This window comes from Dermacentor albipictus, chromosome 5 (genome assembly GCF_038994185.2).
Source record: "Dermacentor albipictus isolate Rhodes 1998 colony chromosome 5, USDA_Dalb.pri_finalv2, whole genome shotgun sequence".
In the NCBI taxonomy this organism is placed as follows: domain Eukaryota; kingdom Metazoa; phylum Arthropoda; class Arachnida; order Ixodida; family Ixodidae; genus Dermacentor; species Dermacentor albipictus.
Window position 1 is genome coordinate 136,981,987 of NC_091825.1, and position 23,154 is coordinate 137,005,140.

Genomic DNA, 23,154 nt, shown 5'->3' on the forward strand with positions numbered 1-23,154 from the left:
TCGGGCTAAAAAAAGATTCTGCCTGCGCACGTGATATATGAAAAGTTGATATATATATTTAATATATAATCATATATATAGGTAATCAAGAAATAAAATCCAACGTCCACCGCCAAAAATTGACAGAAGGGCAGCTATAGCGTACGAACTGAAACTATAGTCTTCGTGCTCTGGCATGACTTGCTGAATAAATAAATGAAATTAATGGCAGAAAGCACGATCCTGCACGCGGAGCCTGCCGGTCCTCGCTATTAATCACACGTGAAGGACTGTTTTATCAGGAGACCGTATAGCCTTGCGGGAGGAGTAATATTTTTACTCTCTGCTACTCCAACATTTTCTCCTCAAGTTATCCAGAGCATTAAAGCCAGGACCAGCAAATGGTCGAACTGCGATCTGAAAAACAAAGCTCACTCACATCTTCGGGAGGATATGGTAAGGAAAATGCAGTGGAAGATGCTAACGCTCTTGATGGTGGCACTTGGAAACGACATCCTTTGTTGCAAGCCCTTCCAAATTTGTGAGTGTCTCGCTGTTCACTCAATATAGGTGGATAACGCGCGCGCTCATTTCAAATGGCATAGATGGCGTCAGAGTCATCGCCCTGCGACAAATCTTGCCACGTCTAGATATTACGTAACATACTCTGTGTCATATATGCCGCAACTAAAGATATAAATGTGCCGGTAAATGTTTCAAGCTAGAGAATACGCGCGGCTAGTAACGCGCGCGTATAGCACACCGCTGTTATGGATCACCGCACGTCCACACTCAATCATACGCAGTGATGCGGAAGTAATTGCTAGAGAATTCAATCTGATAATCCGGCACTATACGCTATACGGAGTGCCACATAACTTCAAAGTCTCACCAATTCGAACGACAGTTTCAATATTTGTGCCGAATAGCCTTCAATTTATCCTTATCGTGTCGTTGTTAACGAGGAAAGCGCTTAGTGCACTGCACTCCGCGTGACAATAATGTGACACCGTACGAAAAGCTTATTCTATACCGCCTTCATAGATTACGAAAAGGCGTTCCATTCACTAGAAATGCCACTGGTCACGGAGGCAGTGCATAGTCAAGAAGAAGCGGAAGCATACGCGCGCGTCTTAGCAAATAACTACGAAAATTCTACAGCTACCCTAATTCTTCGCGGGAAAAGAGAAAAAAGTATGCCACATAAGAAGGACGTTTGGCAGGGAGGCATAATATCTCCAATTCTTAAACCATGCTTAAAAAGCATTCACTGCATGCTTAAAAGAAGCATTCAAGCTGTCAGATTGGGAAGGACTGAGAGTCAACGGGGAACACCTCAACAACATGAGGTTCGCAGAGGGCATTGTCCTGTGCAGCAATGCTGGAGATGACTTGCATAACAAGAGGTGGCATCAGATGACTGGCAAAATCAAATCAATAAAAGAACACAAATTGTTTGGCCCACATACGGCAAGCATTAATACCAAGTCATTAGCGGCTCACCGCTATGTTTGACAAGTATGTAATCATTGCGTTCTACCAGTATTAAAGTACAAGGCAGAAACTTGCAGGTTAACTAAGAAGCTTGAGAAGAAATACTGCGCAACGACCTGTTAGGACGATAAGTGTTTTGCGTGACTTTAAGAGACAGGAAGTCGGCGGTCTGGACAAGAGAGTAAACTGGAGTAGCCGATATGCTAGTTGAGATTGTGAGAAAGAAGTAAGATTTGGGCAAGACGTGTAATGGGTAGGCTAGATAGCCAATAATCTTTCAGAGTTACAGGAAGGGTTCCAAGAGAAGGGAAAAGCAGTCGAGGACGTCAGAGAACTAGTTGGTGAGATGAAAATTAGAAAATTTGCAGGCACAAGATGGCGTCAGCTGGCGCACGATAGGCGTAATTGGAAATCGATGGTAGAGGCATTCGTCCTGTAGGGGGCATAAAACAGGCTGACGATGATGATTTATGGAACGCTACAGCTGCACTCTAAATAAAGAAGAATACAGCAACAAAAAATAGGATACGCACTCAACGCACGTATCGTATATGTTTTGAAATATGTGAAACCGAGCTTATTAAAAAATTAAATTCTGGGGTTTTACGTGCCAAAAACCATCAGATATGATTATAAGGCACGCCATAGTGGGGGGACACCTGGCGTTCTTTAACGCGCGCACGCAGTGCACGTTACACGGGGCGTCTTCGCATTTCGCTCCCATCGAGAAGCGATGCTTAGCAAAACAGTTACTTAAATTCCACGCAGTTAAATCCGGTGCGCACAACCGATGTATGTTTTCATTCTATGAAACGTGCAACCTTGTGCAACATTTAGGTTTATGCACTACACCAGCCACAAGCTGTGGCGAGAATGCTATAGCACCAAAGTACACGGATGTACACTACGAGACATCGACGCGCAGACGTCACGATGACGGGGTCGATTTGCGATGCTTGTCTAGTGAACAATGGCGATTAGGGGGTGCATTAACAAAGAGCGTTGTAGCAAAGAACATTAACAAAGAACAAACTGTCGTAAAAACTATAGGAATTGTATTAACCAAAGCGAAAGATATTTACGACTTCGCACCATTATTCAACTAGCGGTTTGTGATGTCGTCTGCTATCGAGAGCTTGCACGGTGCCTGCACTTACAAAGTAGCGAGTGCCGGGGAACCGTGGACTCGTGCAGAACTTGCCCAGCGCGAAGTCAAATCCAAGAGCGCGGTGCCGGCGGCTGCAGAAGGTGTGCAGTCAAGCCGAAAAGACCTTATGTTAAATTTCCAACTACGTAGCGACCTATTCGGGCCGTGCACTTTATAGAGCAATCGGCAATGAAATGAAATGAAATCGGTCGGTCGGTCGGTCCAGTCGCTTGCATTGACTACTAATGCCGATGGTTTCTGCGCAATATTTTTTTCCAGCACACGGGAAGAGGCTTCTGGAACTGAAAGCAAACTTTGGAAAAATAGCCGGACAGTGCAAGAAAGAAATTCACAACCTATTGACGCTGCTTCAGCGAGGAGACCTGAAGATTGTACGTAATTTCTGTCTAGTAGGTTTGCGTGACTCTTGCTCGCGTCAGCTTTCTGTTACATTTCATGTAAGCCTCCGGGGAAAAAAAAAATTAGAATGAAGGTTTTCCTTACGTACCTTCCCCAATGTTTTAGATGAAACTGGGCGGAAAAATCAATTCTGGGGTTTTACGTGTCAAACCCACCATCTGATTATGATGCACGTCGTAGTGAGAAATTCCACATGAATTTTGACCACCTGTGTCCTTGAACATGCACCCAAAGCACCGCGATAGCCCAGTGGCTTATGGCCTTGCGCTGCTGAGCTAGAAGGTTCAGTCCTGGCCACGGCGGCCGCATTTGGATGCGGCCGAAATGCAAAAGACGCTCGTGTACTTATATTTAGATGCACGTTAAAGAACCCCAGGTGGCCAAGATTAATTCAGAGCGTCTACCAATGCGGCTTGCCCCATAATCAGATCGTGGTTTTGGCACGTAAAATCCTCAAAAGTTATTCTGATTTAAGCACCGTTCTTGGCCCCTCTTTATACACTGCTGTTACTCGCAGTCACTGATTGGTGCTACTTGTACCGCTACACAACGTTACTTGCTTTTTTCCCTCCATCGCAAGTTGAAGTGCTTGTCATGACGGCGATTTGCTTTTTTTCAGGGAATGGAAGCATTCTGCAGGATGCACAGCACATGTATGGAGTCCGTAGAAGGCGACAAAGCGAAGGAGGTAACTGATTGCGGCTCCTGCACGAGAGCTGCCGTATTGCGTGAGAGCTGGATCAACACGCGGGTGGGGGGAGCCGTCGATTTAGTAGCGCCAAATCACGCCGTGCTATATAGGACTCAGCATCACGGCATTCGGTGGCGATTAGCCATGTCGTGCTCGGTTCACGAATCGAAGAACTCAATCCGCCATGTGTGTCTGTCCGACTACGTAGACTACAATGAGCATAAACTCAAACGCGGACAAGTCGAAAGCGAATGCGCCCTTATGTCTGCAGCTTCGCCTCTACCTGTGACAGTGGCTTACTTTAGGCTCGAAAAATGTACGTTTGAGTCGACACCATGCAAGAAACCATCTAAAGAGCGATTTCACGCAACCCTTACATGCAATTACACATAAGAGGTGTTCAAGTTAGGTTTACCCTGTTCATGTTTCAATTTATGCTGATGGTATGTATGTATGTATGTATGTATGTATGTATGTATGTATGTATGTATGTATGTATGTATGTATGTATGTATGTATGTATGTATGTATGTATGTATGTATGCATGTATGTATGTATGTATGTATGTATGTATGTATGTATGTATGTATGTACGTACGTACGTACGTACGTACGTACGTATGTATGTATGTATGTATGTATGTATGTATGTATGTATGTATGTATGTATGTATGTATGTATGTATGTATGTATGTATGTATGTATGTATGTATGCGTGTCAAATCAGTTCTGCGGGAACTCGCAAAGTGGAGTAAGTTTCATGAAAGGGAAGCAAGTGAACATGTACGGGAGACGATGCAATGTCATGAAGCCAAAAAGGAAGCCCCTTTGGATTTCTCAGAAAGCTTCTCAGTTTAAGAAAAAATTTTCCCGTTCCGGTGATCCAACATGGGACTAGCGCCTTCTCGGGGCGGTCGCTCTAACACCTAAGAAGCTAAGCGGAAGGCTAGCATGTCGCAGGTCGAGGCCGAATTATTCGACATATCGAAGTAGACGTATGTGTGTATATGTATGTTAGGTGTGTTCGAATAGCCAAATTTCTTAATCGAACCGCATACGAATATTCGGGAAATACGACCCCCGAATTATCGAATCGAATATCGAACGTTTGTTCATTCCTGAAGCAACATCAAATACGAAGTTTACGCAGAGTCCATTTCGTAAAACATAGTAAATCAGGCTTATATACATTAACACATGCATGTGATGCTGTTTACAATTGCACGTGCGAATAACTGCGATGCTTGTAAATTATAAGTAGCTGCTTTCAATTATGTAGGGCAGCACATCCATCACATCCATCGTTCTGTCTCCATTTCATTCGTTGTAACGCAAGCACAACGACACTGACATAAAAGGCACATGAGCCAGCACACAGCGGTAACTTCCAACAACAAATTTATTTCCAGTTTTCGCTGCCGTACTTACACCACTCAAAATGTCATAGGACACGTGTACATTGGTAGGTAAGCACAAACGAAATAACAGAAACCGCAAGCAGACACCTTTCAGGCCACACTGGCTTTTACGGGGTATTCCGGTTAACGCGTTGAAGACATTCGAGTTCTTTAATCGATAATATTATCGAGGGTTTACTAACGCATGCGTCACCAAAACTTGCTATGTTTCTAGCTTCCATAACCAAGCGCGTCATTTCGCACTTGCTTCTGCCCATAATAATTACTTCTTTTAATCTGTGTTGGAAGTCGGCATATCTTAGGTAGAGGGCAAGGAAACCACCACACGCCCCGTTCCTTACTTTGTTAATGTGTTCACGTAACCTATAATTTTTTCATCTACCGGTTTGACGTATGCAGCTCTTTCCAGAGGTGAGGAAAATGCGGTATACGACAGACGCGGTGCAATCACTGAATATGTTCTTATGCTTTCTTTTCTTTTTTTTTTCACATGCTGTGCAAGTGATTCATTCTGGCGTTTTCCTCGTGCGCGGGCTTGTCAATTAATTAGGCGCCGAAAAAGAAGAACGAGGTTAATGTTACGCTTTCGAGCAATCTTTCTTTAGACTGTGGGAGAAAGCATGTACGAAAGGGATGACGGCAACGTTCATCTAGTCAACGTCAATCATTCGATGTCATCTAGGCAATTTTGTACCATTCACTTGTTCGTAACCTTTTCGTTGTGCTTTCTTAAGCAGTCCTTTCGCGACTGACACTTCACTGAAGCACATCTTTGCTATTCCCATCTTTACGAGATGTGCTTCAGTGAGGCGGTGATGACGTCATGCCGACACCCCATTGCACAACAGCTTCGGACAAGAAGTCGGGCGTTTTAGGCGGCGCTGGATACCCCATAGACTCAAAAAATGTGAAACCCCAGAAAATGTATTGCATCGGGTACTGTTTATTCCTGTAATGTTCCTGCCTTACTTGTATACGTTTGCAGGTGTTCGACTGCTGGGGTGTGGCGCTTGAAAACAAGGTACGTAAACAGAGCCTCGACGACGCGGATCCAAGCTGCACTTCTGCGAGAGCGTTAAAACTGCAAAGAATGTTGCTTGTAGCAGTACAGCCGATGAGAGGCCACCACAGCAACTTAAACGACGCAGCGCGACTAGGACGGAAACAAAGAAACATATCACAGCGCCTGTGATGTGGTTTCTTTGTTCCCGTCCCAGTCGCGCTGCTCCGTTTGAATAGCTATGAACCAACTCGCTCAAATCAAAGGTTTACCGCCACAGCAAACCAGTTTAGAGGCAATGAATTCTGGGTTTTTACGTGCCGAAACCATGATTTTGATTATGAGGTACGCCGTATATGTAGTGAGGGACTCCGGATTAATTTGGAACATCAGGGGATCTTTGACGTGCCCCCAACGCACGGCACACGGGCGTTTTTGCATTTCACCCCCATCGGAATGCGGCCGCCGCGGCCGGGATTTGAACCCACTGCTTCGTGCTTAGCATTTTCGAGACAATGACGAGATACTACGATAGCGATGCGTATTTAAGGAAGCTATGCCACACCACTGGGCTTTTTTTTTTTTTTGCCGAGTTTCAGACCTTCGTAATCTTTCGTGCAGATGTTTCTGCAAGAACACTGACCCTCTGAAAGTTAAATGCCGTAATGCCAGGCTTCCTCGAGGGGATACCTGCCAATTTCTAGAATAGTAATGTACTTCAGACGAATGTATTTTTATTAAACTGAATACTGTCTCGGATATACTGAAAAAGAAAAATTGTGCAGATCCCCTGCACTGTGGGAATCGATGTAAGCGAAGTTTTCTGTGCTGGTTGCTTTTATTGACGATAATTAGCTGTGATATTGACGGCGAAAGCTTAATTTTTTTTCCAAAATTTCTGCGCGATTGGCCGCTCGAGGCACTTGGCGCGTATTCGCGGGCTTCTTTCGCGCTCGGAAAAACACTTCTATATATACTGAGCAACAGAAAGCTGTATCGGGAGTTTTTCATGTCGCTCTACAATTTTCTGATTGACACTTTTCATCTAATTACAATATTTAAGATCTTGTTTAATACTAGTTATCTAATTAGGTGAAATGAAATAAATAATTTCAGTATCTCGAGGCGACGGCAAACAACATTACCTTGGTTCTGTCCAGCTACAGCATTTGCATATTTTTAAACTGCGGCTAAAGTTAGCTGGGACACCCTGTATAGCGCGGGAGAAAGAGGTCGTTACGTGTCTTCACCGTGAGTCCAAAAAATAAAAGAAAGAACCTGTCATTGTGCTACCGCCGTCTTCTTGATGTCTCAGCCCACACGCTCGAATTAAACACTCATAATTGCTTGCCGTGCGCAAAGAAAATCAAAGTCCCTTGCTTAAGGAAAGATGGTTGAACGCGAAACTTTCCCCCAATGCATACTGAATCAAAGTCAAAAGTCAACGACCACGCAAGGAACCCAAGAAATGCTGAGCGACCCGATGCTATGCATATGTGGTTGGATTGCTTGTTTAGGATTGTATTTTTTGAACGTTGAAGTTGAACGAAGACGCATTTCGTTGCGTTGCATAGTCTTTATTTTAGATCATGTGTCCGTACATTATACGCACACACTCACGTTTTCACCGACGACTCCACACTTGCCATGTGACCGCCGTGGGAGACGGTCGCAGGTGTGACACGCATAATGCAATGCAGATATATACAGTTCGTCCGGACAGCGTGGCGTCCAACCATCTTTCTTCAAGAAAGGGGCGGTAATTTTTTTTTTTTTCCAGCTCCTAAGACGAGCTCGTGTTCAGGCGCACTTGCTTTCTACGATAAGCAGGCAAGCTCTGTTAATCGCGACAGGGGTGGTGTCATGCCTAGCAGACGCAACTTGCGCTTCCAGAGAGCTTTGTGCGCATGCGCTACTCTTGCTCAGCTTGTCGCTTCGCGCCGTTATCAGGCACTGACTGACCTCACAGTCGACGCTGGCGCGGTACTGCGAATGTAAAACGTAGTGTTCTACACAAATGTCTAGGTTGGCTTTCCTGCAGTGCGTTTTTGGCGCTCACGGACGAATCAGTTGAGACGTAGAAAGCTTCGCTTTAAAATGTTGGTACGTCTGGTAACGCTTAGCAGAGCTCCACACGGTACTGTATATGTGGCTAGCTGCCTGCAAAATGTTTCGCATGTCACCGATTCCCACAGTGCATGGGATCTGCACATTTCTTAGTAATTTTCCCTGCAGGCCTACATGCTCCACTCATCTAAGGACTTCACTCCCGCTCAACTCCAAGGCACCAAAGACGTTCTCGTAAGCTGAAACGTGTTCGTGCCTTCGTTTCACGGCCATTTTATTTTACTTTTTTTTCGAAGAAGCTTTGCTCCAGACTGTCTCCAAGGAGCAGGACGAAAAATGCAAAACTTCGCGGGCTGCCAATCAATGCACGTTGTCGTCATGCTGTTGGTAGAAGTAAATCAGTCACCAAGTAACATGTAACGAAGAAAAAATGCAGGACGCAGACGTAGAGGAAACGTTGTCGCGCTGTTTAGCTCCAGCATACATTTGCGCCGTATTCTGAACCTTGAGCAAACGAAAACGAAACATAGGTTCCAAACTTTTCCTTAAATCTAGCGATACGATTATTATTATTATTATTATTATTATTATTATTATTATTATTATTATTATTATTATTATTATTATTATTATTATTATTATTATTATTATTATTATATCCTCTTTAAATTGGGCTGGCGACATATAGTCACCTAGCCTTAGCAAGCGTCCTACCCTATCGCAGTCTCGCCCTCTGCTTATCTGTTTTATCGCGTAAAGTTTATCTCATGCTACCGATTTGAAAGGAAAGTGCCCCACTGTTCGAAGACAGATCTTCGAACAAGTCTTGGTCTGATATAAGTTTTCTTTCTATAGCCACGTGTTCTCAGACCAAGACTTGTTTGGAGATCTGTCTTCGAACAGTGGGGCACTTTCCTTTCAAATCGGTAGCATGAGATAAACTTTACGCGATAAAACAGATAAGCAGAGGGCGAGACTGCGATAGGGTAGGACGCTTGCTAAGGCTAGGTGACTATATGTGTGTGTGTGTATATATATATATATATATATATATATATATATATATATATATATATATATATATATATATATATATATATATATATATATATATATATATATATATATATATATATATATATATATATATATATATATGATTCGCCAGACGAAGTTATCTGTGGTAGACGTTGCCTATTACCTATAGGAGGTGTTATCTGTCACCGACCAAAAGAAAAAGAAACGCATTTAACTCCCCCATTCTTCTTACAGGAGTGTTTCAAGAACACTGAAGCGGCGGATCTACCAGCGCATGCCCTCGATGACCTCGCTTCACTTTGGAGTCAGTACATGAAGATGGGGTGAAATACGCGAAGCACAGGAAAAAAGAAACGGTAACAAAGAAACGCGGAACACAGGACTACCACTTTAAATTTGGTTTACCCCTCCCATCTCTTTTCCTATTTCTTTCGTAAACTCTTAGCTGAGGGTAGAGTTCTCACTTTGGCCGTAGGTCGATGAGTTCTGCAATTGCAAGTAATCGGATACGGGTTGTTTTTTGTTTCTTTTTCACGAGTGGGAAGAAGGGGAAGTATGGCTACTTGTGAGCAAATAAGACCCATAATTGGCGTACGTACATGTCCTACGAACAAATAAGCCCATTACGAGTTCCAATTAAGCGCATAGGGCGCCGTGCCAGCGACCGCACTTCTAAAGCATGCGCTCAGCCGCATGCTTCCACTACTTTTAAAACTACCTAATGTGTGACTCGGTCGACTCAATACAGAGAATGGTATGCACTGCACGAAGACGGCTGAGGCGTAAAGCGTAATATCAAATCTGCATAGCAAAGTCTTCTACGACGACTAGTGCCTTTGCACGACGGAAATTGTTTGCAGTGAAATCTGCCCCTATACCGCGAACGAAAGAGATACAAGAAAGCAGTGGTCCATTGAATAAATCTGTGGAAGAGTTTGCATGTGTATCTTCAATCTTGTTCTCGTCACACCTGCCTGATTAATGAGCATCACGACATATAAAAACTGTGTCCAAGCAACACGACTTCAGAGGAATGGAGCAGTAAATATATTTCTACTAGACGGTACGGACGGATGGCGTCCGTCCGTCCTTCAGGCACACCTCCAGCCTATCGCACACCGCACGCCAGTGTGATCAAATTCAAGAAAGAACAACGACAAGCAGTGAACGCTCTGAAACTGGAAAATCACGTCTTCGGTCCCGTGCGAACAAACAAGATGATAAAATCGTACAGCGTGCTTTCTGTGTGCAGACAGCGCCCACAACAACGATGCAGGACGTCACCAGCAATGTTCGCTTTTTTATCGTGCTACTCTACAGACAGCGCCCCGTCATCACCGGTGACCGGAAGTGGCGTGGCGCACCCGAAGGGCTGGGCACTCTCGCTTCCTCGAGCATTTCCGGCCGTGGGTGGCGGCGGCTGGTGGTCGGCGGCGAAATGCGTGAAGTTCGCGAGCCTCTCGCCTCCGCCAGCAGCGGCGGAGGCCGCGGCAGCGCGCGCCATGGCGGAGGACGCGTTCCGCGCCAGCTCGGATCCCGTCGGCTCGTGCAGGAGCCGCCAGGTGACCACGGCCAGAGCGGCGGACACCAGCGACACGGTGGCGCCGGCGAACAGCAGGCTGCACGCGAACAGCCACAGGTGTCGCACGCTGACCAAGGGAACAACCACGGCCCCTGCGCTGCCACTCGTGTTGTTGCCGGTCGTGGTGGTCCGCTGCAAACGCGCGGTGTGGATGACTTCGTGCAGACGCCACCGCTTTCGTTGCCAACTTAAAGGGACCCTGAAACGGTTCGGACAAATTTTGTAGGCGCGTAGGGTACAGCTTAAGTAGAACATTCGCACTACAATTTAAGTGAAGCGTTACGTATTAATGGAGCTGCAAGCGATTAGAAGTTACCCTCCTCCCTAGCTATGCTTTTCCTCCTCAACCCGCTCGCCGAGCGAGCGGCGCTAAGCTCCGCCTTCACTGGTTCAGCGTCACGATGCGACGTCACATCGCTCACTTCCGGTTGTTTAGGAGCACGCCCCCTCCCGCGCGAGACCTCTCCGCTAGCCGCTTGGCCGTCGACCGAGAGCTATCGAAGCAGCGTGCGTTGCGAGCATTCTGTGGTAGCGCCGAACGTGTCCGGTACTCCGCTAAAAACAGGCAAGCTGGTCATTTCGGCAAATGACTGGAGGCATAAACTCAAGCTGATGAAGGAACTTTAGCGTAGACGTACGTGAGCAGCCTGATCGGTCTGCACGGTCCAGACACTTGCTGGCGCAGCGCTTAACCAGTCAAACAAAGCGCTAATATTGCTCTAACCAAGTGTAAAGCATTTTAAACATTTATAAATCAACGTGTTGATGATTACACTCCTGCGAAAAATACACACCAGCAGCAAAGAATACACTTCGTTGCTGCTACTGTGTATGGTTGAGCTCTGTGCCACCAGGTGGCTGCACCGTGCAGACCGTTCACATTTGCCCTTCTGCTCATCTCGTGGCTCATCCCGGCACAGTCAAGCGGCCAGACCCTGTCCCCTTGCGCTTGCGTTTGCCCTAATACTGGACTCGCGGTTTGCAGGTCGCTAGGTTTGCAGTCCACAAAGCAACAAAGTCGAATCATAGTGCTCGCGAAAAGACTGAGACCGACTCTGACCGCGGAGCTCTCGTCAAAATGGAGTACGTTGTAACACAAGCAGACGACACTTGCTGTATGCCGGAAGTGCTGAAGTGTACTAAAAAACTATTCTTGTGTATTCTCTTCCGGTTATTTTCTTTTTACAAAAACAAAGTAACTAACATTCCAACTATTACGAGCATCATTTGTTCACCATAAAGTTGGAAAAATTATCAACCACGCGCCCTGGTCAGCCAATCAGATAGCTCGTCCATGTGACGTAATATGGGTTATTTGCATCATATGGGTAGGGGCGGCTTAAAATTCCGCCGAGCAGTGCGCTGCGATCGGCAGCGATGGGTATTTTTAAAACCTTATAATAAATTACACGCTTTACGCAGAGCACTTAGATGCATCAATTAATGATCAGAAGAACCTACTCTAACGACTCAGTACGTTTGTAGAAAATCGTCAAAATCGTTTCAGGGTCCCTTAAAAGCCTGCTGTATACTGAGTACAGGCTTCACCGTTATGGCGCGCAGCGGCCCCCGGGCTTGCGCCACCCTTAATGGAGAGCGGCGCCGGAAGTGATAGGAAAGCATATGCACCACCGCCATATCAATAGCGCACCTACTGCACTTTGCCGAATGTAAAGGTTCACCGCACGGGCATGATCCTTTACTTAGCTTACAATGCGTGGCTAAAGCTCCGCATTATTCTCCTCGAAGTTGACCCAAGCGGCTGGTACGCCGGCAGCGATCGCGTGAGAATGAAACAACCGCGCAATCTTTTGTCCACAGGGACAAGCTTCAGCTGTGCCGAACGAAAATCCTTGTACGGCTGACTTATCAATTTTGGGATAGCCGTACAAGCTCGTTCGGAGAATGTTTTGGTGTCAAGCGAGTGTACTCTATAAAAAAAATGTTTACTCTCTTTGTGGCTTATCTTGTCCAGCAACGATAACCATCACCAATCTAGGCGTATGCGCCTTACTTTTCTGATTACTCTCCGCTTGCTATACTTTCTCATCAGGGTGGCTATGCGTCCCACCGACACAAGCATGCCCTATCGTAATCTGAAGTATACCGGGCGAGCAGCGTTGAAGATTAAACAAAAAAAGACCAACCCTTCCCCTACCGACAAATGGGGGTAAGCAAAGCTCGTGCTGCGTGCACGTGAACTTCATCCCGGTTAAGTAACCCACAGGTAATGGTGCCGCATTGCGTCGGCATCCCGCTCCCTCTGCTCGGGAGCTTCTTTTCGTTACTGCCGGATTGCACGGGCTCGGGCGGCTCTAACGGCTTAACGGCGAGCCCTTTCACGGGCGAGTTCTCGCCGCCGCTCTTCGAAAGGCTGCCTATTCCTCAGGAGAACGCACACCGCATGGCTGTCCCATCCGTTTACCGAGATTGACCTGAACGCAAACGATCGAAGCCGGCGCGGCACGTGCGGAACCCTTTTCTGCCCTTCCCTCCCCAGTGGCAGCGAAACGGCTCTGGGTTGAGCGCGCGCCTATGCAGCTGGAATCCTTGCTAACGACTCACGCTCCGGCGCCTGCGCAGCTGTCAACTCGTCAAACCGCCCTTCCCCGCAGCTGCTCGGCGCTGGGAGCAACTGTGTTTTTTTTTTTTGCGTGACCGCGACAGCGCCACCGAAATCTACGAGCCAATACAAGCTTCGGTTGAAAAAACGCACGCGCGCGAGACGACGATTATCGTCGGGGGACACGACACCTATGCCCCAAGGGTTACAGTTTCTTTTTTCTTGTAATGTGGATAAAAGAGCGTTAATTCAGACGCGAAAATATACCAAACATAAGAACAATATGTACACAAGAGCGTCTCTGCCGTTTCTGTGTGTATCTGCCGACAATTCTCTGCGCGCATCTTCCGTGTCAGCTATGGAGGTTATATAGCGGGCACAGAGGTCACGTCTATCTGCCCTTACCTCGTGGATGTGGTGCCGGCACCATGTGGCCACGGGACCGCTGGCGGACAGCATGGGACACTCATCCGAGGCGGCATGGGCGTAGTGCACGGGAGACAGCGTCCGCCGACCGCCCAGCGGCGCGGGAGGATAAGACACGGACACCGGCTGCACGCGGCAACGTGACGGGCCGGCCGTGATCACGGGCCGAGAGGCGGATCGGTGCGCACCCATCATGGCCTCTTGGCCAGTCTTGCAGACAGGTTGCAAAAAATATATAACCGATCAGAGCTGCAATTGCCTTCCTTTTTATCGGATATGTAACAGACGGATCTTGAAACAGCACTTTCTATTTCTTTCCTTTTTTTATGTCGCTCTACAATTTTCTCGTTGACACTTTTGATCGAATTATAATATTTGAGAAGTTCATTAATTAATTAAGGCTGATTATCTAGCAAGGCGTAATGAAAAAAGATAATAATTTGAGTATCTCCCAGCGACGGCACACAACATTACCTGCCCAGCTACGTGGCATTCGCATATTTTTAAACTCTGGCTAAAGTTAGCTGGGACACCCTATATATATATAGCAAGGGAAAAACAGGGAAGTTAACCAGAGGATTTCTCCAGATGGCTCCCTCGGTACCTTGTACTGGGGCAGAGGTAAATGGGCACAAAGGGTGAGAGAGAGAGAGAGAGAGAGCTGGTTCGGCGCCTTTTCGCGGCATATGAAGAGCACTTCACGGACACTTTTCGTCGTGGGCAAGGAATCTGCGAAGAGTACACCAGGTGTTCTTGCGAAGACCTTTAGCCATTCTTTTTTTAAATATCACCCATGGCAGATACCACAATTTACTCCTTGAGCTGGTCTGCTCGAAGAGGCGGACATTACCTGATATGGAAATGCATGATCGACTAATTAACAAAATATTAAGTTTTAAGTAATTGTAGTATGGCACTTATAGCAATTTACATATTGTAGCGGGTGAGACTGCAAGGCATATCCACTCGAAAATGTTTCTGCAGATGAAACTATTTTTGAGAATGCGCCATGAAACTTGCGGTAAAAATGCACTGCCGTTAACTGTTTTTAACAGAACGCCGTGAATTGTATTGAAGCGCAAAAACGTAACTGGACCACCCGAGCATTTCTTCACAAAGTACGGGAATTAATGTCCCGAAACTTGTGTCATCTTAAGAATTTGTTCCAGGCGGATCCGCCCAGTGAACGCCCCGGATAAAATGTGTGAACTTCAATACGTGCAATAAAGTTGTCAGCTCAAAATTTAGTTAGTGAATTTTTTGTTAATTAGCCGATTATGCATTGCGATTCCTCGTGCAAATAACGTCCGCCTATTTGATCAATCCAGTTCAAGGATTAGGATTGTATCTGCCACTAGGGATATATATGTATTTTTTTTAATCGCTTGATGTATTTCGCAGAAACACTCGCAGTTTATGAAGGTCACCTCCGTGTCCGTTGGCGCTGAGGGCCGGCCGTCCCGACAGTCGGTATGTCGGTGATGAAAGTGATGGCGACACCGCCTCCTGCGGCACTCGTCGTCATCGTCGTCGGCTGTCCCCAACGCGTCGACCGGCCCAGGGTCGACTGCAGCGGTGATCAGCCGCTTCGTCCCGGATTCGACGTCGTCTTCCCCGCCAGATCCCACGGCGTTGCCCATCGTGTGTGACGTCTTCTTCTTCGCCACCTTTTCGGGCCTCGCGGAGAGAGATAGCTTTGTTCAGTTAAGGTCAGTTACGAAGTCAAGAACGTGATAAAGTATTCATTCAAAGCTACGCTTGCGTTAGTCTCGCGGTAAGATGTTCATTACTAGAAGAGAAAAATGAAGGCTTACCTTATATTCCTTTGATATCGCCCCGGAACTCCGGTGCTGGTGACGTCATGGATTTCAAATTATTTGCTTGTATTTGGTCCGATGGCGGCGCAGTATATATATATATATATATATATATATATATATATATATATATATATATATATATATATATATATATATATATATATATATATATATATATATATATTAGCGACTTATTGAAGTTACGGCCGGGGTCCGGCCTTTCCCAGAATTCTGATGATCCTGATGCAGGCCGGACCCCGGCCGAAACGTTACCGGTTTACAGTTAACTATCGGCCAGAACAGACGCAGTCAAATTCGTAACATCACGTCTGGCTAGTGCGGGAACTTCAAGGCGGCGTCGCCAGCTGTCTTTTTTTTTGCGTCTTTTCTTGCCCATTAAGCTTCCTCTCGCCTTAACGTCGGTTTCTTTTTTTTTTTGGGGGGGGGGGGGAGTACTGTCTAAAGGCAAACAGTTTACTGATGTAGCCCTTTAAGCTGTATTCACACGACGGGCCGGATCGCTGATTCAGTCCGAAGACGGGCGCGACGCGACTGGGCTGTGGCGTACCGCGGTGACGGACACCTCAACGTGCCTAGAGATCCCTTCACGGCGACGGGAAAAATGCTTTGTGCTCTCAGGCAGCCGCGGACAGGGAGTCCTGCGGAAGTGCACAACTAAGTGCCTTTCTTTTTATCTGCACCATTTTTTAAAGAATTGCCTGTGGCGGATGGCACGATTCTAACCCTTGAGCTAAATCACTCGACGAGGCGGACATCACATCTAGGAGAAATCAAAATGCTTACTTGAATAACTAACGTAGCTGTACTGATAAAACTTTGAGTTAGTTACCTTACGCGCCGCAAGGTAACTAACTCAAAATTTTATGGCAATTTTTCGACTTGTTGCATGCTGGTGTAATGGTTGGGTTCAGGCATGAAATAGATGGTAGCTGGCCCATGCCGTCGTCCAACATATCCACGCTGAGGACGTTGTTCAAGGGAGAGTTGTTCTCATCGAGAACGAGGTATATGGGATTTATTTACAGTATTTACATAAGAATGTTACAGTTCATCAGTCTAACGTACACGACTGAAAGAGGAATGCACACTGAGGAGCCGCCAACGGCTCCTTAAATACACTCTGTCCTCCCTAGATCCTTAGGTGAGGGAAAAACGGCCGTTCCACCTTCGACCAAGGGGAGCGTTCAAGGTCATCGTCGTCGACCCGCCTTTGAGGGGGAGGGTTTACACACTCACTTCCGCACAGGTTTCACTCAACACACCGAGGTTAGTGGGTTTCTTGCAGACAGGGGTTCTGACCCGAGCAGGCGCCTCTTGATCCCAGTGTTGACTCCGCAGACAATGGCCACCGCGTCTGTCCATGACTTCTAAGCTCCGTGAGACGACCGCCAAACATCTTCTCCCAGGACTTCCACCGCTTCAAACAAGCCGTGACGGCGACGGCGAATCCACTAACAATACTTGGTCCTCCGACCGCGTCGTCATAGCAGCACCGAGGGGGTGTTGATGCGGCGCATTGTCGTCCCTACAAAACGAGACGCCGCAGCAGGTTGGGAAGGGTTCCAAGGTCGCTTCTGAGAAGCTCGCCACCTCCGCAGCTGCGGCTGGCTGGGAAAATTTTGTAGGTCGGTAGCCTTGCAGGTCGTTCGTAACACTGGCCATCGAGGCGCAAGGCGTATCCACATGAAACGATTTCTCAACAATATACCAGTTTCGAGATATTGTCAAGGTATCCGACGAAATACGTACATTGGCGTTACAGTTACTTGTGAGGTTCAATGCATAAAACAGCGGTTTCTTTAAAAAGATATATATGAAGAATAAGTGGAACAACAGTGCTATTTTGCCGCTGGCGGCGCATATCTCAAAACCAGTGCCATCCTCAGAATTAGTTCCAAGTCTGTATGCCTTGCAACACCGCTAGCTACGGTTCGTAGATTGCAATATGTGCTGTAAATTGTTTAGTAAAAAAAACTGAAATATTCGAATCTACGCCAACTACACGCCATGTCCCCCACGGCCTACCCCAATATGTGCCCGCGGTGCAGAGGCAGGCTCATTCTCACCCAAATTTCTTGGAAGCGCGAATCTAAGCCCCCCCCCCCCCCCCCCCCCCCAAATCAACGAACTGGCCCTGCCGGGAAATGTCTTTCAACAGGAGCACTGGGAGACTCTGCTCGCCAGGGAAGACCGAGAGGCGCAACTGGCACTTCTCCAGGTCTCCGGCCAGGTCAAGCGGGCAGCGGAAGTCAGTGGAACCCTGGATTGAGGGTACCACCCACTTGCACCTTCTACACCCCTTCACTTCAATAAAGTTCCCATATATATTGTTGATTAGTAAAATTCCGCATATGATTGCTCATGGAAGTAACGTCTGCCTCATCGGGCAATGTAGTTCAAGGGTTAGAATTGTGCTGTATGTCGGAGGCGATGTTTTAGAATTTGGAGCAGCTAAGAAACGTACACTGTACTAACATTTAATGACGTGCTAGCGTCTCGAACAAGGCAGCGCGCCCGTCGAGATTTTCTTGAATTATGTTTATACGCGAAGAAAATGAGAACGGTAGAAAACGACCAAGGGAGGACGGTATGAGAGATGAACTCCGGTTTTCCGCGCCGCAACCTGCTGCCACAGCGTCAAAGGCGACATTCGTGTCTTGTTTTCATGAGAGTTGTTTTACCATTGCCGCTATTCATCTTCCACATAAACTTTCCGCTACAGGACAACGCAGTCACCATCAGCGTTCAGCATGTGCGGTACTTGAACAGAATGTTGCTTCACAGAGCATGATGTCACAGCTCATACAGCCTATACTGTGTTCCAAATCTTCCGATCGGAATCTGTGCAACCGGTCTCAGAATCGATAGGGCTTGGGTTCGAGCTAGCCCAATGGTGAACGTTTATTCACTCATCTAGAATGACGGTGATCGTACTGCCATTAAAAACCGAAATAAAGAACGAATAATACGTATATGCACCATTTTCGCCTTACAAATCACGAGCCAAACCGACTATCTTCGTTGGAATGCGCTTCTCTGCAGAAGGAGTCTTAGTGCAGAGAAACCAGCTCTTAGGAGTTCGCAAGCTCGTTACACGGTCTTTTCCTTGTGTAGCTATTATAAGAGAGCAGATTTGTGCGACCTAGCAGAATTACAGCCCAATTCCCTGCGAAGCTGTTCCTTACGAAGCAGATTCATTACGAATTTTACCTGCTTGTAGTTAAACCACACACGATAAAACGTTGGCCACATGACTGTTCCTATAATTTGCACTGAATATGATCTCGCTGGCTGTTAACAGTTCCTCCGGGACAGCGAGCTATATTCTGCGCTATATTCGTGAAACACTTATAACGCCGGCTCCTTTAGAATGCATTGTGGTCTATATATTTGCCGACAAAGTATTAATCAAACCCAAGCATACGCCAGTGAAATCTATGACGTCAAGGTGAACTGGTCGCCAGTTTTTAGCTTTTGCGTCTTTTCTGGCTTACCGAACCTCTTATAGCAGGAGTGGCTTTTCCAGTATTTTGGAGAGAGAGAGAGAGAGAAACATTTATTTATAAACGATTTACGTGTTTTGGAAGAATACAGCACGTTTCTCTTAAAGGGCCCCTCACTACGTCTGGCCATTTTGAGCTGACAAGCGTAGAGCATACATTGCGCGATAACGATCGTGCCTGCAAAGTATTACATCGCTACGAGCGCCGGAAAGATCCGAAATTTCAAACCAAGCGCCGTTTTTTTTCCTTCTCCTAGCGGCCGCCGCGCTCCAAGCCGGATGGTGACGTAGTCGTGCCACTGCGCCTACCTAGTCGTGTCCGCAGTATGACGTCGCTCGTGGTGACACGTGACTTCGAGTATTCAAGGCAACCTCTGTTATCTGTGCGATCTGCTGCTTGAATTGACGAATTGAAGTGTAGAGAAATAACAAAACATACAAACAGAATGTCTACGTGTTTTATTTTACTTCGAAAGAAAGCAAGAGATGTACTTCCACTTCGTCTGCTTGTTCCCACGGTCGTGCGGTCACGTGCGCAGGTACCGAAACTATGCCATTTTCTACCGTGTTCCTGAGCGTGATCATGCTCCGAGATCCGCTTGTTCTGCCTCAGTATTCATGCAGCACTGAATTATACCGCTAGTCATATTTCCTTGTGCACAGCGCGCAAAATCTTGCGCTGCCCGAACGAGACAACAGCTCGCGCGCGACGCCGTCGACAGAAGTGCGAAGCCCGGAAAAAAAAAAAGGCGAGGAGCGAAAAAAAATAAAGATAACGAAGGCGGGGGCTGTGACGTATGCGTCATGCGATCTTCGAGGTCCGGTATGGGAGAACGCAGGGGCGGAATTTCGCTTGCGAAGGCTAGACGGGGCGAGTGGAGAGAGCGTCTTGGTTTGGCAGTGGAGCCCGCCTGCTGAAATAATGGCTTCGCGGCACTGAAATATTTCTATCTCTGCTATTACTGAGCCGATTTGAAAAAAAATTTGCGGCAGAACACTCCCTACAGACATGTAACAATTTCCAGCGTATAACCAAAATTTACTATGGGGCCCTTTAAGTGTCCCATTAAGATCTTTATTGTCGCATAGGTCGCAATTTATTCACACACTTACCTTCGCATGCAATTATGTTCCCCCTTCTCTCTCTCTCCCCCCTCCCCCGTTTTCTTCAAATTCGATCTCCGTGGCAGTTACAGTTCTGAGGACAGTAGGCTATTTAAAATTTTATGCGGTCTGTCAAACAAAACACCCCCGTGTGCTTTCGAAGTTTACGGCAGAGGTCAGAATTAACCCACTGTTACGTTTCGCCTACGACGCACGGTAAAGCCAGCGCGGATGCAACGTACGCCGGAGCTTCGTTCCAAGCGGCGGACATTTTGGCCCGTTCGGAGCGGCCGCGAGCGCGCCCCGGCATGTTCAGTGCCACGTGTCTTTGTGTGTGCGTGTGTGTGTGTGTGCCCACGCTTGTCAAAGCGCGGCAGCCGGGGAGAGGAGCTCCCCCAGTGTGAAGCGAGGAGGTCTGTCCGGCGCCGGCCCGGCTGATGCGTCACCTCCTTGTCCCAACGTGTCTATCAGTCCGTCCGTCGCCGCTGTCACGTGGTGTCGTCCCATGACCTTCCCTCTTGCTCTCAATTCCGAGAGTATAAGAGCAGCTGCCCCCGGACGCCAGGAGAGAGGCTCCGATTTCTGCTGTTGAGTAACGTGCTCTCCCGTCTCTCTACTTCGGTCGACCTGACCGCCCGCTCTTTGCGATGCTAGAATAAACAAGTTGTTCTGTTAGCAGTCGCCTCATGCTTTGCTGGGACCTTCAGATGCTTCCAGTGTGCCCCAGGCCGCCAGGCCTACGCTACCCTTGGGGCTTGCGACCCAGTTGCAATAACGGGCGTCAGCACTGAGGTTCCAACAGCCGGTGCCATCGGTGAGGTTCAAACATCTGGTTGCCAGCGGTGAGATCGCGACAACGGAGGCCAGCAGCGAAGAAATGCGGTTGACTGTATGCTGAGCAGCACAACGACCATCCGGGAGCAGTGCAACGAGCCCTGTGTGATGACTGGTTGCCTGCAGCGGAACGACTGCGCTGAAATCTTGGCTGCGAGGTTTGGTGAGTGCGGGACTTTCTTCTTCTGAGTTTTGCCAGGCTTTTGTTAGTGTCAGAAACAGAGCTGGTAATTGTGGTTGTCGTTGCTGCCGGGTTAGTTGCGGCAAGACAATAGTAGGCAGTAGAGAAAGCAGCATTCAGAGCAGCCATGGATTTGAAGTCGTTGCGCAAACCGAAATTGTTGGAGCTTGCAAGAGAGTTGGGTCTGGATGTCTCAGACAAACTCAGAAAACCAGAACTGCTAAGGGTTATTCTTGAGTTAGGAGCTGAGGATGACGAGCTGTCGGAATGCCTTGAGACCGTTGAGGAGAGGGAGACTGCAAAAAGACAGGAGCGCGAACTTAAAGAGCAAAAAGATGAGCTTGAACGTAAAGAACAGAGAGAGAGAGATGAGCTTGAACGAAAAGAACGAAACGAGAAAGAAAAAGAAGAGCGTGACCGTCAACACGCTTTGGAAATGAAGCGTCTCGAGGTGGAGATGGAACGCGCTCGTAATGGAAGTCAGGCACACGGTGCAGGAGAACGAGTATTGTTTAAAATGACTGACCTGATGCGGCCGTTTAAGCTTGGAGAGGACATTGGTTTGTTCCTGGTTAACTTTGAGCGAACGTGCGAGAAGCAGGGGTTCTCTCGGGAAACGTGGCCACAGCGCTTGCTCACTTTGTTACCCGGCGAGGCGGCCGACGTAGTCGCTCGCTTGGAGAGAGAGGAGGCAGAGGATTTCGACAAAGTGAAATCGAGTCTGCTAAAAAAGTACAGGCTGTCGGCGGAGGCGTTCCGTCGGAAGTTTCGAGAAAATGAGAAAGGCAAAAGTGAGTCGTATACAGAGTTTGCCTACAGGCTTATGTCAAACATGCAGGAGTGGCTCAAAGAAGAGAAAGCGTTTGGTGACCACGAGAAAGTTCTGCAGTGTTTCGGGCTGGAACAGTTTTATAGTCGGTTACCTGAGAACGTGCGGTACTGGGTCTTGGATAGGCCAGACGTTAGTACGGTGGCTAGAGCCGCTGAGCTAGCCGAAGAGTTTGTGACGCGTCGGGCTCGCGGAGCTAAGGACGGTCAAAAGGGTGAATTTGGCTCTAAGTTCGAGAGGCCGAAGTTCACGCCCATGAGAGCAAAGGGGGACACACGTACTGCGGATGCGAGTGAAAGCAGTCCGACCGAACGTAAGGAGACGGCGGCAGCCGAAGCCGAACGCAGAAAGCGGTTCGAGACGAGGCAAGCGCGCGTGTGTTATACGTGCCAGAAGCCGGGTCACTTTTCGGCGCAGTGTCCGGAAACAAAAGCAAAAGTAGTGTTTTTGTCATTATGCAGCACTGACGAGAACATGAAGCTTCTCGAGCCTTACATGCGAGACCTCCTCGTGAACGGGAAGGAGTGCCGAGTGCTTCGCGATTCCGCAGCTACGATGGATGTAGTTCACCCTTCTTACGTAGAACCCGATATGTTCACGGGCGAGTGCGCATGGATCAAGCAAGCCGTGGAAGCTCATAGCGTGTGTCTGCCCGTAGCAAAAGTGCTTATTGAAGGACCTTTCGGAGCACTTGAGACGGAGGCGGCAGTGTCATCTATGCTGCCCCCCCAGTACCCGTACCTATTTTCGAACAGGTCCGATCACCTCCTGCGCGAGAAGGGGCTTTTGTTTGGTGAGGCTAGCGTTCAGGCCTTAACCAGATCGAAGGTTCGGGAGCTCGCTGCAAAGGCGGTAGTTGCGGGGCCGACGTTGTCGAACGATGAGAAAGGGTCAGAGGCGCAGCAAGCTGATATTCAGAGCGCGCCCGAACTGAATAAAACTGAGTCTGTAGCGTTAAAGGCACCAGATACTGAAGAAGAAAATCCCGACACGGGAAAGTTAGAAGAGCTATCTGAAGATTTGCTCATCGCGCCTA

General features: G+C 47.6%; 2 protein-coding genes across 4 annotated transcripts; one reads left to right on the plus strand and one right to left on the minus strand.

Annotated features, from left to right (window-relative positions):
• The first annotated feature begins 389 nt into the window (after nt 1-389).
• LOC135909316 (uncharacterized) lies at nt 390-10,167 on the plus strand. 2 transcript variants are annotated; one of them, XM_065441255.1, is made up of 6 exons: nt 390-520; nt 2,900-3,012; nt 3,660-3,728; nt 6,137-6,172; nt 8,387-8,452; nt 9,491-10,167. In XM_065441255.1, exons 1-6 carry the CDS (start codon nt 433-435, stop codon nt 9,581-9,583), a joined length of 465 nt encoding a protein of 154 aa, XP_065297327.1. In that variant the 5' UTR covers nt 390-432; the 3' UTR covers nt 9,584-10,167. The 2 variants fall into 2 exon arrangements, with proteins under 2 accessions (XP_065297327.1, XP_070395835.1); XM_070539734.1 differs by lacking the exon at nt 390-520 and adding an exon at nt 2,588-2,721.
• Nucleotides 10,168-10,420: 253 nt separating this feature from the next.
• On the minus strand, nt 10,421-15,486 carry LOC135909315 (uncharacterized). Of its 2 annotated transcripts, none has more exons than XM_065441254.1 (3): nt 15,255-15,486; nt 13,807-14,037; nt 10,421-10,970 (listed from the first exon to the last, which is right to left on the minus strand). In XM_065441254.1, exons 1-3 carry the CDS (start codon nt 15,465-15,467, stop codon nt 10,566-10,568), a joined length of 849 nt encoding a protein of 282 aa, XP_065297326.1. In that variant the 5' UTR covers nt 15,468-15,486; the 3' UTR covers nt 10,421-10,565. The 2 variants fall into 2 exon arrangements, with proteins under 2 accessions (XP_065297326.1, XP_065297325.1); XM_065441253.1 differs by having other exon boundaries at nt 10,421-11,037.
• Between the last annotated feature and the right edge of the window lie 7,668 nt (nt 15,487-23,154).

What these genes read in the sequence shown, in the direction of transcription:
- LOC135909316 (XM_070539734.1), top strand. Translation starts at nt 2,589, where the DNA reads ATGTCGTCTGCTATCGAGAGCTTGCACGGTGCCTGCACTTACAAAGTA. An exon ending in GGTGCCGGCGGCTGCAGAAG is followed by an intron (nt 2,722 to 2,899) that starts GTGTGCAGTCAA and finishes ATTTTTTTCCAG; the next exon opens with CACACGGGAAGAGGCTTCTG. An exon ending in AGCGAGGAGACCTGAAGATT is followed by an intron (nt 3,013 to 3,659) that starts GTACGTAATTTC and finishes GCTTTTTTTCAG; the next exon opens with GGAATGGAAGCATTCTGCAG.
- LOC135909315 (XM_065441253.1), bottom strand. Translation starts at nt 15,467, where the DNA reads ATGGGCAACGCCGTGGGATCTGGCGGGGAAGACGACGTCGAATCCGGG. An exon ending in CAGCGCCAACGGACACGGAG is followed by an intron (nt 14,038 to 15,254) that starts GTGACCTTCATA and finishes CCTGTCTGCAAG; the next exon opens with ACTGGCCAAGAGGCCATGAT. An exon ending in GCCGGCACCACATCCACGAG is followed by an intron (nt 11,038 to 13,806) that starts GTAAGGGCAGAT and finishes GAACCGTTTCAG; the next exon opens with GGTCCCTTTAAGTTGGCAAC.